The sequence below is a fragment of the Apostichopus japonicus genome, chromosome 7 (assembly GCF_037975245.1).
Source record: "Apostichopus japonicus isolate 1M-3 chromosome 7, ASM3797524v1, whole genome shotgun sequence".
In the NCBI taxonomy this organism is placed as follows: domain Eukaryota; kingdom Metazoa; phylum Echinodermata; class Holothuroidea; order Aspidochirotida; family Stichopodidae; genus Apostichopus; species Apostichopus japonicus.
Genome location: NC_092567.1, coordinates 9,896,342 through 9,914,674, shown reverse-complemented (window position 1 = coordinate 9,914,674; position 18,333 = coordinate 9,896,342). Strand labels below are relative to the sequence as shown.

The 18,333-nt window shown below is 36.2% G+C and overlaps 2 protein-coding genes across 8 annotated transcripts in view; both read right to left on the bottom strand.

Annotated features, from left to right (window-relative positions):
- LOC139970049 (uncharacterized) overlaps positions 1-18,333 on the bottom strand; it is a 245,528-nt gene that overhangs the window by 60,240 nt on the left and 166,955 nt on the right. The gene's annotated exons all lie outside the window — the stretch shown is intronic.
- Positions 174-17,337, bottom strand: LOC139970067 (NACHT, LRR and PYD domains-containing protein 10-like). Of its 3 annotated transcripts, none has more exons than XM_071975702.1 (5): positions 17,097-17,337; positions 10,168-10,246; positions 3,266-3,330; positions 2,586-2,891; positions 174-1,293 (listed from the first exon to the last, which is right to left on the bottom strand). In XM_071975702.1, exons 3-5 carry the CDS (start codon positions 3,321-3,323, stop codon positions 311-313), a joined length of 1,347 nt encoding a protein of 448 aa, XP_071831803.1. In that variant the 5' UTR covers positions 3,324-3,330; positions 10,168-10,246; positions 17,097-17,337; the 3' UTR covers positions 174-310. The 3 variants fall into 3 exon arrangements, with proteins under 3 accessions (XP_071831803.1, XP_071831804.1, XP_071831805.1); XM_071975703.1 differs by lacking the exon at positions 17,097-17,337 and adding an exon at positions 12,432-12,552; XM_071975704.1 differs by lacking the exon at positions 17,097-17,337 and adding an exon at positions 11,085-11,334.

The following is an 18,333-nucleotide window of genomic DNA, read 5'->3' as shown; positions in this document are numbered from 1 at the left end:
TATGCACATAAAAGAACATACGAACAATACTTCCATATCTTAGGTTTACTCATTATCTTACACATCAGAGATGAAAAACTGTGGTTATGCATCAATATTATCTGTACTGAAGACTTACCTTCACTAAGAATTGAAACCAGATGATGAGAGGCATACAATTCACATATGATTTTGTGCCATATTCGTGCTTCCGTCTTATATCGACACTGGGAAATGTCAAAAACCACTTCCTGTGCAAACATCCCAAGCCTTATATAGTTATCATAGAACTCTTGTCCAAGTTCTGAAACTAAATAGGTGTTCTCCCATGTCAGCTGCTGGTTCTTCCGTGTGAGGCCGTCGAAAGCAATAGGTACAGTTTAGCTAGTTCCTTTTCAAAAGCAGGCACCTCCGTATTAGCATCTTTCTTGATTTTCATATGGTTATGAACGCATGCGATCACATAAGTGAAAAATCTTGTTACTGTGCTAAATATCTTGATTTCTGGCCTCTCGTGTGCTATGTGAGCAACCATAGTGGAGAAGAGAGGGACCTGACAGAGATCTCTTAAGAAGGGGTTTCTCTGAAGCTGCTCTTCGATCCGATCTGCCAACTGGACATCATCAGCCACCGCCTTTAGGACGTAGTTTCGACGTTCAGCCACCCCAAACCCTGTTAATCTGATTCGTTTTGTTTCGGGGTGCAAGTTAGGCGGGAGGTTCAATGTCCTGGTGAGTATGATGACAAGAATGTCTAGAAACATTTTCATCTCAATGATGGAGGAGATATGTGTTTTGGTGTTCTTGTCAGGATACTCGTCATAACTGTCAAATAACATGACAACAGACTTTTTGTTTACTTTGAGGATTTCCTTAATGCAAGAGTCGTCCATGTCCTCATCTTCGGGCACTATGGAATGCTTTATGGCAGTGTATATAGACTTTACACCTGTTAGTTGCCTTAACTGGAGAAATATAAGTATGTCTACATCTTTGAGAGGAGATTCAGGGTTCTCAGTACACCAGTCATAGACAAACTGTGATGCAAGTGTTGATTTCCCGAACCCAGGGTCAGCCTCGATGATCTTTCTATTTGACTTAGTTTTGGGGCTGCTCAGAATATCGTTGTAAGAATCTAACGATTCTAGCACATCGGGCTTTTGCATGAAATCACCCTCCTGAACAGAGCAGTAAATACCTCCCTGAACAAATATACTGTTAACCTTACACTTGTTCATGGAAGGAAATGGCTTAGCTGTTTCGTAGTGCTTTCGATAGGCTGTTTTTGCATACTTGATGAGATCGTTTTTCTTTCCTGAGATAAAAAACAAAGAGTTTTTAGCACTTGAAAGGTTTCATGCAGACATTGTGACCTTCTGAATCAAACTTATCATCGAGTGGGTTTAAGTGAAACGGGAGTGCAGTATAAAACTCTCAATTGTGAAATTCAGTTAACATAAGGTTAAATATCAGTCACCAAGTATGTCTAGCGTACTTTGGTGCAATAGATGCTTAACTGAACTTTCTTTAACTATGTTGCACTCACCAAAATTCAAATTCTCATGATAGCGGAGACGAAGTCAAAGTATAGGGTGTCAAATATCATAATGTAATCATGTATGCTATTCATTGAGTTAATGTTAAATATCAAACCAAGATGTACTAATCTCTACCAATAGCGTTGAGCTTAAACAGAAACTCCATCCCCTCACTCTATAGAGCGTGGAACTGTTAATGTAAATCTAAAGTTCATTTATAAGTGAAAGAACGTCATCATCAGGTGGTATTACTTCCATGTCGTGCATGCTCTTATGTTACGGTGAACGTGCTATTTCACTAGCAATCACTTAATTAGCATTGCTTACCCACTTGGTAAAAAATTACAGTGTGAAATTCAAATTATCAAATATTATTGTCATATACTATTTATTATCAAATTACTACAGTTATACCCATGAGCAGAAAGCAAATGTTAAGCGCATTGAATTGAAAAATGATACCATTATCGGTCTCACTAACTTTACTACACACCCTATATTGAACAATGTAACATACAATTACTTAATGTCCTAAAACCGTTTGTAAATTGGAATAAGTTACAAGTATACGAATTTAACTGGAATATGTTTTATTTACCATTCGCTGCGGTCAGAGATTCAAGAGGAGAACATTTTCAGTTTCGATCCATTCAAAGAGTATTAGCAACAAACTTGTTTTACATAAAATCAAACAATTACCATTGGATACGTTTTATGAGAACGAAAATGAGGCATTGGAATATTGATTTTTGGACATGTAGCATTACCTGAGAATTCCAGTAAAATATCTCATTCAGATGTATTGTAGACGACTTAGACCTTAGGATCGAGAATATTAAATTTGAATTACTAAGATACTATACACCCAATCATCTTGTTTTATTATTACACGCAAACTATTTTATCCTCAATTGTTAAATGAACAATAATCATCCAGCTATATTTGATGAAACTTCACTTTAGCAAATCCTTCGAAAATTACTAATCGATGGAGGTAATGCGCATTCTTAAGACTGCTGCGAGTGCATACGAACATTCATGTACAAACATATGCTTTAAGCTACCGTACCTTCTAATTGAGCCTTAGACTGATCATCGCTGGAACATAGTCTCCCTGTATGTTCCTCATACAGCTTTCTTACACGCATCTCAATCCCAGAAAGACACATTTTCTTCAGCGCACACAGAAGTGTCATGATACTTGTTGGCTCTATTTGTCCTCTCTCTTCCATATAACGAATCATGATAAGGCCTGAACTGGCTGCATTGCTCAACTCTTCTATGACGACAGGCGGATATTCAAAGAACGTAGCAAGATCAAGAACAATTTTAACAGTCAGAACGGTAGCAAGTGCAACTTTGAAACTACCAAAACCTGTTGAAAATAACGAAATAGGATAAAAGACACCTAACTAGCATATGGAACACTCCTTCAGATATGAATGAATGTAGTAACAACGGATGCGTTAGTGATATGAACATAAATACTTTAAACTTGTCAATCAAAATGTAATGACCTGGTAATCCCTTTCACTTTCAAAAGATTTACATATGATATTATGTTGCCAATATATATTGATATCCGCATTAAATTCGCCAATGTTACGTGTTTTTATAAAAGAAAAGTATATATGGCTTCTCAACTATATTAGTAAAAGCAACAGTGTACCGTGGATTGTAGATAAAACCATTTAACACAAATAAGACAACATACTTACTAAATGCAAATTGTTTAGCTTTCAAACTTACCTTTTACTGTCTTCTTCAAATCTGGTTTGATGTCCACGGGATTAACATTGGCAGCCATCTTAGGTCTGTAATTTTGCATTCAAAATAAGCATTAAATTGACTGGAAATTCTATGTAAAGGCATTAACTGGATTACTCAGGATATAAAGGGGTTTCCAGAATATTTATACTTGGAATGGTTAATGCTAATTTTTTGTGGGTGATTGTCTCTCTCTTGTTATCGATGTTGCAAACTTTATAATTGCTCTACATGATGTGTATGAATCTAACGTTTATTGTACATAACTTGTTCAGTCCTATCCAAACATCCTATCGAGCCATCCTATCCATCATATCCATCCATCCTTTCGACCCATCCTATTCTTCAATCATATTCATCAATCCTGTCCTACCATTCATACTATCCATCCAGCATATCCATCAATCTTATCCATCCATCCTACCCATCCATCATATCCATCTATCCTATCCATCCATCCTACCTATCCGTCCAATCAATCAATTCATCCTATCCATCCATCCTATCCGTCCATCCTATCCATCCATCCATCTAATCCATCCTATTCAATCCATCTAACCTATCCATCCATACTATCCATCCATCCATAAAATACATCAATCCAATATTATCCATCTTATCCATCCTATCCATCCATCTTATCCATCCATCCTATCCATCCATACTATCCATCCATAATATCAATCCATCCTATTCATCCATCTTATCCATCCTATTCTTCCATCCTATCCATCCATCCATCCTATCCATCCATCATATCCATCCATCCATCCAATACATCCATTCATCTTATCCATCCTATCCATCCAACCTATCCGTCCATCCTATCCATCATTTTCCATCCATCCTATCCAACCATCTTATCCATCCTGTCCATTCATCTTATCCATCTATCATATCCATCCTATCCATCAATTGTATCTATCAATCCTATTCATCCATCATATCCTTCGTATCCATCCATCCAATCCATCCATCCTATCCTACCGTATTATCCATCCATAATATCCAAACATTATACCAATCCATATTATCCATCCTTTTCATCCATCCATCCATCCATCCATCCATCCATCCATCCATCCATCCATCCATCCATCCATCCATCCATCCATCCATCCATTAATCATCCATACATCATATCCATCCATCCTATTCATCCATTCTATCTATCAATTCTACTCATCCGTCCAATCAAATAATTTATACTATCCATCCTATCCATCCATCCTATTCGTCCATCTTATCCATCCTATTCATCTATCTTATCCATCCATCCTTACTATCCATAGTATCCATACTTTTCATCCATCCTACCCATCCATCCGATCCATCCATTAATCATCCATGCATCATATCCATTCTTCCTATCCATCTATCCTATCCATCCAATCCATTCTTCTATCCATCCTATCCACCCTATCCATCCATCATATCAATCCATTCATCCATCCCATCTATCCATCAATCCTTTCCATCCATCCATCATATCCATCCATCCATAATATCCATCCATCATATTCATCCTATCAATCCTATAAATCCATAATATCGATCCATTGTATCCATCCTATTTATCCATCCTATCGATCCATCCTATCCATCAATCATATTCATCCATCCTATCACTCCATCATATCCATCGTATGCAACTTATCCATCCTATCCATACATCTTATCTATCCATCCTATTCATCCATACTATCCATTTATCCTACCCATCCTATACATCCATCCTATTTATCCATTATATCAATCTATACTATCCATTATATTAATCCATCTTATCCATCGATCTATCCTATCCATCCAACCTACCCATCATATCAATCCATCCTAGCCATCCAATCCATCCATTCATCTTATCCATGATTCTTATCCATCCATCATATTCATCCATACTTTTCATCCATCATATCCATCCTATCGATCCATCCTATCCATCAATCATATCCATCCGTTCTATCCTACCATCCATACTATCAATGCTTCTTATGCATCCATCCAATTCATCCATACTATTCATCCATCATATCCATCCATCCTACTCATCCATCCAATCCATCCATTCATCCTATCCATGCTTCTTATCCATCCATCACATTCATCCTATCCATCCATACTATCGATCCATCCTACCCATCAATCATATCCATCCATACATTTATCATATCCATCAATCCTATCCATCCATCCATCATATCCATCCATCCTATCTATCCATCATATCCATCCATCCTATCCATCCATCGTACTCATCCATCCAATCCATCCATTCATCCTATCAATCCTATACATCCATCCTATCCATCCATCCTATCCAGCCTTCCATACTATCAATGCTTCTTATGCATCCATCCAATTCATCCATACTATTCATCCATCCTATCCATCCATCTAATCCATCCATCCTATCCATCCATCATATACATCTATCCTATCCATCCATACTACTCATCCATTCAATCCATCCTACCCATCCATACATCCTATTCATGCTTCTTACTTATCCATCACATTCATCCTATTCATCCATTCTATCGATCCATCTTATCCATCCATCGTACACATCCATCCAATCCATCCAATACATCCTATACATCCTATACATCCGTCATATCCGTGCATTCTATCCATCATATCCATGGATCCATCCTATCCATCAATCATATCCATCACATCCATCATATCCATCCATCCTATCCATTAATCATATCCATCCATCATATCCATCCATCCTATCCAGCCATCTATACTATCAATGCTTCTTATGCATCCATCCAATTCATCCGTTCTATCATCCATCCTATCCATCCTATCAATCATATCCATCATATCCATCCATCCTATCCATTCTATCCATCCTTTCAATCCATCCTACTCATCCATCCAATCCATCCATTCATCCTATCCATCCCTCAAATCCGTCCATCCTATCCATCTTATTCATCCTATCCATCAATTTCATTAATTCCATCCTACCCGTCATTTCTATCCTATCCATCCTATCAATCCATACTATCGATCCATCCTATCCATCTATCCTATCCGTCCTTCCATCCAACCCATCCATCCAATCCATCCATCCTATCCATTATTCTATCCATCCTATCCATCCTATCCATCCATCCTAAACATACATCCTTTCATCCTATTCATCCTATCCGTCTATCCAACCCGTTCATCCAATCTATCCATTCATCCTATCCATCTAATACAAAAATTCACCCTATCCATCCTTTCAATCCATCCTATCTATCCATCCATCCAACCTATCCATCCAATACATCCATCCATCATATTCATTCATCCAATCCATCCTATCCTTCCTATCCACCCTATCCATCATATCCATTCATCCTAAACATCCATCCAATACATCCAATACATACTTCATTCCTATCCATCCATCCTATCCTTCCATCATATCCATCATATCCATCTTATCCAACCATCTTATCCATCCATCATATTAATCGTATCAATCCTATCCATCCAATCAATCCATATTATCTTACCATCTTATTCATCCATCATATCCATCCATCTTATCAATCCATCCATCCTATCCTTCCATCATATCCATCCCATCCATCCATCTTATCCATCCATCATATTAATCGTATCAATCCTATCCATTCAATCAATCCATCCTATCTTACCATCTTATTCATCCATCCTATCCATCCATGTTATCAATCCATCCTATCCATCCATCCTATCCATCCGTTCATCCATCCGATCCATCCATCCGTTCCATCCATCCATCATATACATCCATCCATAATATCCATCAATCATATCCATCAATCCTATTCATCATATCCATCCATAATATCCATCCATTGTATCCATCCTATCCATCCATCCTATCCATCAATCCTATCCATCAGTCATTTCCATCCATCCTATCACTCCATCATATCCATCGTATCCATCTTATCCATCCTATCCATCTTATCTATCCAACCTATTCATCCATACTATCCGTCCATCTTATCCATCTTACTCATCCATCCTACTCATCCATTCATCCTATCCATGCTTCTTATCTATCCATCACCTTCATCCTATCCATCCATACTATCGATCAATCCTATCCATCAATCATATCCATCCATTTATCATATCTATCCATCCTTTCCATCGATCCATCCCATCCAATCCATCCACTCATCCTATCCGTCCATCCTATCTATCCAGACTATCCATCCATCTTATCCATCCTATCTATCCATTCATCTTATCCATCCATCCAATACATCGATTCATCCTATCCAACCTATCTATCCATCCATCCAACCCATCTATCCAATCCATCCATCCATCCTATCCATTCATCCAATCCATCATATCCTTCCTATCAACCCTATCCATCCATCCAATACATCCTTTCTTCCTATCTATCCATCCTATCCTTCCATCATATTTATTATATCCATCTTATCCATCCAATCCATCCATCTTATTCATCCATCATATCCATCGTATCAATGAATCCTATTGATCCATCCTATCCATCAATCATATCCATCCATCCTATCACTCCATCGTATCCATCTTATCCATCCTATCCATCCATACTATCCATTCATCCTACTCATCCTATACATCCATCCTATCCATCCATTATATCAATCCATATTATCCATTCTATTCATCCATCTTATCCATCTATCTATCCATCCATCCATCCAATCCATCCTATCCGTCCATCCTACCTATCCAGACTATCCGTCCATCCTATCCATGCATCCAATCCAACCAACTTACCCATCATATCAATCCATCCTATCCATCCAATGCACCCATTCATCATATCCATGACTCGTATCCATCCATCATATTCATCCATTATATCAATCCTATCGATACATCCTATCCATAAATCATATCCAACCATCCTATCGATCCATCCTATCCATCAATCATATCCATCTATCCTATCACTCCATCATATCCATCTTATCCATGCTATCCATCCATCTTATCTATCCATCCTATTCATCCATACTATACATTCATCCTACTCATCCTATACATCGATCCTATCGATCCATTATATCAATCCATAATATTTATTCTATCCATCCATCTTATCCATCTATCTATCCTATCTATCCATCCATCCATCCAATCCATCCTATCCATCCTATCCGTCCATCCTACCTATCCAGACTATCCGTCCATCCTATCCATGCATCCGATCCAACCAACTTACCCATCATATCAATCCATCCTATCCATCCAATGCACCCATTCATCATATCCATGACTCGTATCCATCCATCATATTCATCCATTATATCCATCCTATCCATCCTATCGATACATCCTATCCATAAATCATATCCAACCATCCTATCGATCCATCCTATCTATCAATCATATCCATCTGTCCTATCACTCCATCATATCCATCGTATCCATCTTATCCATCCTATCCATCCATCTTATCTATCCATCATATTCATCCATACTATCCATTTATCCTACTCATCCTATACATCCATCCTATCCATCCATTATATCAATCCATATTATCCATTATATCCATCCATCTTATCCATCTATCTGTCCTATGTATCCATCCATCCATCCTATCCATTCTATCCGTCCATCCTACCTATCCAGACCATCCGTCCATCCTATCCATGCATCCAATCCAACCAACTTACCCATCAAATCAATCCATCCTATCCATCCAATCCATCCATTCATCATATCCATGACTCGTATCCATTCATCATATTCATCCATTATATCCATCATATCCATCCTATCGATACATCCTATCCATAAATCATATCCAACCATCCTATCCTACCATCCATACTATCAATGCTTCTCATGCATCCATCCTATCCATCTTATCCATGCATCCATAATATTCATCCATCATATTCATCCTGTCCATCCATACTACCGATCCATCATATCCATCAATCATATCCATCCATCCAATTATCATATCCATCCATCTTTCCCATCCATCCTACTCATCTATCCAATCCATCCATTCATCCTATTCATCCTATCCATCCATTAAATCCGTCCATCCTATCCATCCTATGAATCCTATTTATCCATCTTATCGATCCATCCATCCTCCCCTTCCATCAATTCATCCTATCCATGCTTCTTATCCATCCATCATATTTATCATATCCATCCATACTATCGACTTATCCTATCCTATCCATCAATCATATCCATCCATCTATTCATCATATCCATCCATCCTATCTATCCATCGTACTCATCCATCCTATCCATCCATTCATCCTATCAATCCTATCCATCCATCATATCCGTCCATCCTATCCATTTGATCTATCCTATCCATCTAATCCAAACTATCCATCCATACCATCTATCTATCTTATCCATCCATCCTATCCATCATATCCATGCATCCATACTATCCATCCATCATATCCATCCTATTCATTCATCCTTTCGATCCATCCTATCCATCAATCATATCCATCCATCCTATCCTACCATCCATGCTTCTTATCCATCCACCCATTAATCCATACTATTCATCCATCATATCCATCCTATCGATCCCTACTATTCATCCATCATATCCATCATATCCATCCTATCCATCCATCATATCCATCCTATCCATCTTTACTATCCATCCATCATATCCATAATATCCATCCATCCTATCCAACCATATTCTTCATATAATCTTCTTTTTCTGCTAATAATAGTTATTTTTAGATAGTAATAGTAATTTTGTCTTTTGTGAATATTCTCTATTGGCAAACGACAGATGCTTTTCTTTTTAAAACTTACTTTCCGACATGGATTTTCGTGGAAAGCCAAGGCATTTTCTACATTTTCTACTAATAATTAACTGCTTCACTTACCAGTTAGATATTTCTGCCGGATTATTTCAATAAGTCTGGGGTGATCAACACTTCTCGCATAACGGATAGAATCTGTAAACTGATAGAAAAAATGAAATGATTTAATAAAGAAAGTGGCGTCAACCTACGTTGGTGAAACACCAAACGAAGTTCTTATGGTATTTACCAATATTGAAAATTAGTAAGGCAATGAGTTTCTACTTAATGCGAATCTAAAAGAGGAGGGAGGAGGGAGGAAGTAAGGGAGGGAGTTTTTTTTCAAATTGTTATTGGGGATAAACGATTTGTACATTTATAGAAAAAGGACAATTGCCATAACGACATCACTAATTTTGCTCAAGTTAACACATAGCAGCATAAAATATCACCAAATATTGACAATGTGTATCTCCACTAATCAAAATGCTATTATGTGGCTTTAAGCTATATATGCCAACAATTCACAACAGTTGTGTTTGACAATACGCTTTATCCTTTGGAATAGAGCAGGGTTGTCCAACCTACGGCCCGCGGGCCACAGTCCGGCCCGCCGCAGGGTTGCGTCCGGCCCGCCAGAGATGCTCTACGGTGCAAAATTTTAGTGAGCAGATTTATTGATAACAATTTAAAGTTATGTAATCAATCATTCGAACCTTGTGGGTCCAAAAAATTGCTTACAGGTCAGTTTGTGTGACACTCTCTCGGCGGACGGGGGGGGGGGGACCGGGCGGCTGAACTTTATTCATCTGTTTTATCAGGAAGGAAAATAATTCAGTGCGCTCCGCGTGCAGAGCTCACAGTTTGTTGCCTTGGGCTTCGGGCAAAAAATTGAAAAATCGAGCGTAGGGTTCATGCGGCCCCCTCCTTCATCATTATCATTCAATGTGGCCCTCCTCTGCAAAAGGTTGGACAACCCTGGAATAGAGGAATATTCTTACGTAAATGCTGCAATGAGGCAGATCTCTCCAAAGCGAACACCACGGCAGGAATTTGTCGCAACAGCAATACCCTTTCTGTATTTGATATAAGTATATTATTCGTGGAAGAATGGCTGCCATAAATATCAAACTCAGGGAAGATGCATCTGCATCGTCATTTGTCATATAACTCTCGCTCAATATTGTTCTCCACCAAACGTGAAACGTCTCAATTTGTTGTGTATATTTACAAGTGATATCAGGTTTTTTTTCAGCAGAACCATTTTACTATCATCCTTAATTTCAAATGTCCGTTAAAGTTTTTACGGTTGTCACACAATGTGAAACACAATTTTATTTGCCCCTATTTTCTCCTTTCTATAGTTGTAAATAACGTTACATTGTATACCTACATCCTTAGCCTATAGGTTACTATGGTAGGCTACTTTCGAGATACACTTCCTTATTCAGCAACGATTTCTCTAGTGCGCAATCACGGAACTCGGGTGAAACTGACGGACGTATAAGTAAGGGTACAGTATGTAGCTACAGTGTTAGATCACGTACCTATTTCATATACATACGCTCTATGCTACACGAGATTGTACAAAGCTTATGCACTAAGGATTTCAAGCACACAAATGCATAGTGCATTTGACAAGAACCAGTACTAAGTGGAATTTAGTAGTATTCGACTTTCATATTACAATGGGCTTTACTTCCTCAGATAATGCTCTATTTAATATTTTATATAATTTATTGATTTTCAAGACAGTTTTGAAGTGTCCATAGCCACTATAAATACGACGTCCTATCTTCATTATTTGCTCCCTCTCGGCAGTAAAATTACAAGATAGTCCCCTCCCTGCCGTTCTCCTTGAAAAAAAAGGTCAAACATAGAGTGACACAAGGGAACCTACTTGACATATAGTTCCAAACACCAACAAAAGGTAACTTTAAATATATCTATAAACAAAATTACACCTAATAAAAATTTGGATCGCAAATAGCTACTCTTTGCCCCAAACATTCCTTATAATTGAGCATACAAGTTACGGCAGTGATGTAGTGTGAAAAAAAAAAATATATCAATGTGTCTGAGTAGTGAGGGACAAGCGTTAATGTTAACAACTCTATCGCTATATTATTACCCTGCAATAAAACCAAAGGAGTTGTAACCTGCTAGACTGGTATGAAACGACAGAGAGGTAAATAAAGTACTACTATAATTAGCTTAATTCTATGACCTATACATGTAGGCAAATCATATATTATACACAACGTTGCGCTAATTGGATTGGGCTGATATTTAATTATAACTGGGCCTTTACATGAAGTCAAAAGTAACTTTAGTCATTTTGTACGCACACTTCAATTCGCCTGATCCTATCTTCTCATAAAATAAAGTAAAAGACGGCTCCGTGGTATATAATAACCACTATGGATTTCTGCACACAGCTTCATCGTTGACGTTGTTTTTGAGAGTGTATGTCATAATGCAGCACATATATATATATATATATATATATATATATATAAATGAAAATCGTAATGAGTTGGAAAATCAAGAACAGTGAAAAAACTTTCAGCCTCCACCGGGATTCGAACCACGGGCCTCCCGCTTTGTACGCGGTCACCCTAACCACTAGGCTATGGACGCTGATTGTATGTCCAGAGGTTCGAAACCGGTAAGGAAGATCGTAATTCCACTGTAGGCGTTTGTCACCTATATCGAACAATACTAGTTCTGTTTTTGGTGACATATTTTGCCCTACTCTAGAGATCAAACATGATGCTATCCAACTCGAAAATCATTTGTGATTCCTAAAGCCGGATCTCGAAAGAGATACTTTGAACAGACTTTATGTTAATGCAATGGAGGTAAACGACAAAGGCAAATGAATATATATAAATGAAAATCGTAATGAGTTGGAAAATCAAGAACAGTGAAAAAACTTTCAGCCTCCACCGGGATTCGAACCACGGGCCTCCCGCTTTGTACGCGGACACCCTAACCACAAGGCTATATATATATATATATATATATATATATATATATATATATATATATATATATATATATATATATATATATATATATATATATATATATATATATATATATATATATATATATATATATATATATATATATATATATATATATGTATATATATATATGTATATATATATATATATATATTTATATATATATATATATATATATATATATATATATATATATATATATATATATATATATATATATATATATATATATATATATATATATATATATAGTTTAGTGAAGAGCGCAAACCCGAAAAAGATATTGTCCTAAAACACGCGATATATATATATATATATATATATATATATATATATATATATATATATATATATATATATATATATATATATATATATATATATATATATCTATATATATATATATATATATATATATATATATATATAAATATATATAGATATATACATAACATACATAACAATATCATAATGTGAGGTCAATAATGTCTACGATGCGCTGGCGGTTGAACTGACAGAAGGATGCAATAACTATGAACATTGCTTATAGATATTTAATAGAAATACTCCTAGCACGGTCATTTCTTTTGCCGGAGAAATCCAAACAATATCTAGCCTGATTGAATTCGGTTTCATTTTCTATATTACACGCTGTAAGTTTAACAATGTGTTGGAAGGATGGATAAAGTATCAAAACAAAACAAATGGAGTAGAGCTGAAGAGGCCACTCGTATATTTTCGTGCAAATCCAATTCACAGAAATGGTAGTAAACATAAAGAAAGGAATACAGAAGAGAAATAGAAAAGATAGGAGTATATTAATAAATATAAAACAAACGAAAGAATACTTGACAAAGGAAACGGATAGAAATGCTGTTTATATGTAACCAATTATAGCAATCCTAATATGCTACATTAGTAGTTGATATAGTTGTGTTCCCCTGTACCAAGTGTAGCGATCCTAATATGTTACAATAGTAGTTGCCATAGTTTTGTTCCACTCTTCCAAGTGTAACAATCCTAATATGTTACATTAGTAGTTGCTATAGTTGTGTTCCCCTGTACCAAGTATAGCAATCCTAATATGTTACATTAGTAGTTGCTATAGTTGTGTTCCCCTGTACCAAGTGTAGCAATCCTAATATGTTACAATAGTAGTTGCCATAGTTTTGTTCCACTCTTCCAAGTGTAACAATCCTAATATGTTACATTAGTAGTTGCTATGGTCCCGGGAGTGAATCCCGGGAGTCTTCAAAACTTTCAGAATCGCCTTCTCTATTCTATAAAGATTTTAAAGGACAGAAATTCTTGTCAAAACTTCCTTTTGTATTCAGCAAATTGTTGTTGTTGCCTCCTTTTTTTTTTGGGGGGGGGGGGGTGGTTAAGGTACGTCTATGTCATAGCTCCTGCCTTAGTGTTAGATGCACACCAAGTAAAAGTATTCATTGATATAACTAGACGTATTCCGGTTACGATGATAACATGTGACATTAACATGGAAGAGCAAAATATTTTACACTCTTAGTTGAAAATGCCATCTCAAAAACATAACTAACTCTAGATATATTTCTTCAAAGCAGCATTTTGCGTTGGGTCGCTTTTTTCCACCTTTTTGACATGTGCATCGATTTTTTTACATGTATCAATCATAAAACAGCAAACTAAGATACCATCCAAGTTTCACCCTGCCAAGAGCGTTAATTAGCGAGTAGTTAACGATTTATATCGATAACGAGTAAAAGTGTCCTCGACAAAGTTTTCATATCTCCAAATCCACTAGTTTGAATTCCACCAATCAGTGAAAAGTATGTTTATTCATGAGCATTTTGCGTTTGGTTGCCGTTTTCTACTTTTTTTACATGTCCATCCAGTTTTTTACATACATCAAATCACAAAACAGCATACTAAGATATTAGCCAAGTTTTTCCCTGCCAAAAACGTTAATTGGCGAGTATCCACATACAAAATTAAATCGCATTCAGTTCCCAAACCCACTAGTTTGAATTCAACCAATCAGAGATGCAGGTTTAGTTATGAGCCGTTGCTAAAAATAGATTCAAGACTTTGCGTTTGGAGTTGTTATGCAGCTCCCTGGTACAACTGCCATATATAGACTGTACACAAATCAAGCGTGGTGTTATATTGCGTATCTGTCAATGACGTTCGTAGTGTTTAAATATTCATATTATGGGCGAGGTTTATTGGGTTCCCAACGGATATTATCTTGGAGAACAAAAAAGTTGAAAGTTGCAATTTTTTCCACTTTTATGCCACCATTTGAAGTAAAATATAAATAGATAAGCTAGTTATGTATGTCGTTATGGCATAGTGGAGTCAGTGAGGTTGAGAAATATCATAGAAAAGGACGCAAAATGCTGCTTTAAAATGTAAGTATTGTGTAGGAAATCAATTCATTACTACACGAATTGGTGGATTATATATAGAGTGTGTGTTACCATCTTATCATATTATCTTCAAAAGTTGGTTGATTTAACCCTCAGAAGTTACTATTTTTGTGACCTTTGCAAATCCTACGTCATTTTAACTTTTGAATGATAACATGTTTATAGAGTTGATTATGGCACTTATAATGCACTCGACCAAAACAAGCTGATATGTGTATCTTTATGATACGACCTACATTGATATTACTGTAAGAGTATCGAATGTGCTTTAGGTTGTTGACGGTATAACATGCACCTACAATTGGATATATGCTCGTGTTACTATCATGCGTTATGTTGCTGTCGAGCACTACTATACATATATCCCTTGCGTGATGCAATGTTACACTTTTACTAGTGGCCATGGTGACAGGAACAACCAAACTTTTTTTTTTGAATTTCTAGGTTGCTACAGCTGTAGCCGTATGACAATATACATATCGACATTGGGAAGTTGGGGGAGGGCAGGGGACTGCAGCCCACCCCACACCCCGTACTCCTTTTCCAACAAGAACATATTTCCGGGAAATTCGGGTAATATTCTGATATTGATTCGGGCACTGCAAAATAAATGAAAAAATGCAATAATCATGTTTGATGAGAGACATTACCAATATGCTTATATTGCTGATATGCCGACTATGTATAGACAGTCCACTGATTATTTACGTAGGTGGTTAAAAGAGTCATTGAGAACTATGTTATTGCTGTCTGGGCAAGATCGTCAAGTTAGTTGTATGTCTTTATTTATTGGTTATGGGTTTAATGATCAGTTGCATATTATTGAATATGTTTCCGAAAATGTACACTGTTATTATGTTTGAGTAGCTATATGTATTGCCGGTAGAGGAGATGAGAAATGCATTAGGATTGGAAGCACTATATGGCGTGTTTAGTATATCGGTAAATAGTTTGTGTTATTCATGACGTGTTTAGTATATCAGTATATAGCCTGTGTAATGACGTATTTTGTATATCAGTACATAACCTGTGTAATTAATTAGGTATTTAATATATCAGTACATAGCTTGTGTTATTAATGACGTGTTTAGTATATCGGTAAATAGCCTGTTTTTGTAATGATGTGCTTAGTATATCAGTACATAGCACGTGTTATTAATGGTGTGTTTAGTATATCAGTACATGGCCTGTGTTATTAATGAAGTGTTTAGTATATCAGTACATAGCCTGTGTTATTAATGACGTGTTTAGTATATCAGTACATAGCCTGTGTTATTAATGGTGTGTTTAGTATATCAGTACATAGCCAGTGTTATTAATGAAGTGTTTAGTATATCAGTACATAGCCTGTGTTATTAATGACGTGTTTAATATATCAGTACATAGCCTGTGTTATTAATGAAGTGTTTAGTATATCAGTACATAGTCTGTGTTAATAATGACGTGCTTAGTAAATCAGTTCATAGCCTGTGTTATTAATGACGTGTTCAATATCAGTACATAGCATGTGTTTTAAATGAAGTGTTTAGTATATCAGTGCATAGCTCCACACCATTACTGTCTCCTGTACGTTACTTACCAGTTCGATCATCGCTTTGTAGGTTTATCATCCAGAGTATAATTTTAGTATAGAATCCATTAACCCTAAATAACAGATGAAAATCACGAAAACAAAAGAACATACGAAAACGGGAATGAAGAATATCCAATTGACAAGGATGGCGTCGTGTTGGTCATGTGCCGTTCTAACATACGATCCTGGACTATAGGGTCCTTGAGGGTGACTTAAATGTCCCTCCTGATTTTTTTTTCTACCAAACTAAACTAAACTAAACTGGACGCTAAATAGATATCGGTTGAAATCTGTCTATAGTTGTAACTGGTTCCAAAGTTCATGTTTCATAGTTTACACAATCAAAGAATTTATTTGATAATACAATTCATATATGATATTTATGCCTTGTTTTGTTTATTCTGTCATATCAGACTTTCAAAGGTTCCTGTAAGTATATGCATTGCACTCAGTTACGTCCATTAATATGCAAACATTGGAAGTTTCCGGTGTATTTTTTTTTTGCATGTGCGTAATATGCCTGTTGTGTAGAAGAAACTACAAGCAGCGATGGCCAACTCTGAATACGTCTTGAAAAGAATCTATAGCTTCGCTTATGAATAAGAACACAACGTAAACTGTTTATTAAACAAATATAAAAAATGTAATGAAATTATAAACAATTTGACAAAAGAGTGTGTATATATACAGAGCTTTACAAGATTCTATGAAGTAACATAGGATTGCAAGGGTCCGTGTTTCGAGTCCTGTTCTAGAACCAAACAATATTAATGTAATAATATATCGCCCCGATCAGTTCTCCGTTGTTGATTAACTTCAGTAAGACATGATCTTAAATGAATGTATAAAATATATAGAATATATAAAAATACATCGGAGCAACTTAACAACTTCATAAATTAATATTGAGAACAGCTAGAACCCTGAAATTTGTTGAGGTGTAAGAACTTTATACTTATAAGTAGGGTATAAAACCATGACAGCTCTAACATGGTTACTTTGGTAAAACAATTGGCAACAAAACCCATACCTCATGCTGAATCGCAGCATGAAATAGCAACTTAAAAGTTGCACAACTTGCAAACATATTAAAGGAAAGCATTGTAATCATTATTTTGTAATGTTTGTACTAGACATAATAACCTCTGAAAGAATCAGGTACCCTAAAGCAATGGTTTAGGAGCAATTCATCACTAAAAATAGCACATTTTTTAGTGAAGAGTACAAAAGTCGAATATTTTGA

Excerpts from the sequence above, each read along its gene's own strand:
- LOC139970067 (XM_071975702.1), bottom strand. The coding sequence starts at position 3,323 with ATGGCTGCCAATGTTAATCCCGTGGACATCAAACCAGATTTGAAGAAG. Across the intron at positions 2,892-3,265 it reads TTTGAAGAAGACAGTAAAAG|GTTTTGGTAGTTTCAAAGTT; the intron begins GTAAGTTTGAAA and ends TATTTTCAACAG. Across the intron at positions 1,294-2,585 it reads GTCTAAGGCTCAATTAGAAG|GAAAGAAAAACGATCTCATC; the intron begins GTACGGTAGCTT and ends TTTTTATCTCAG.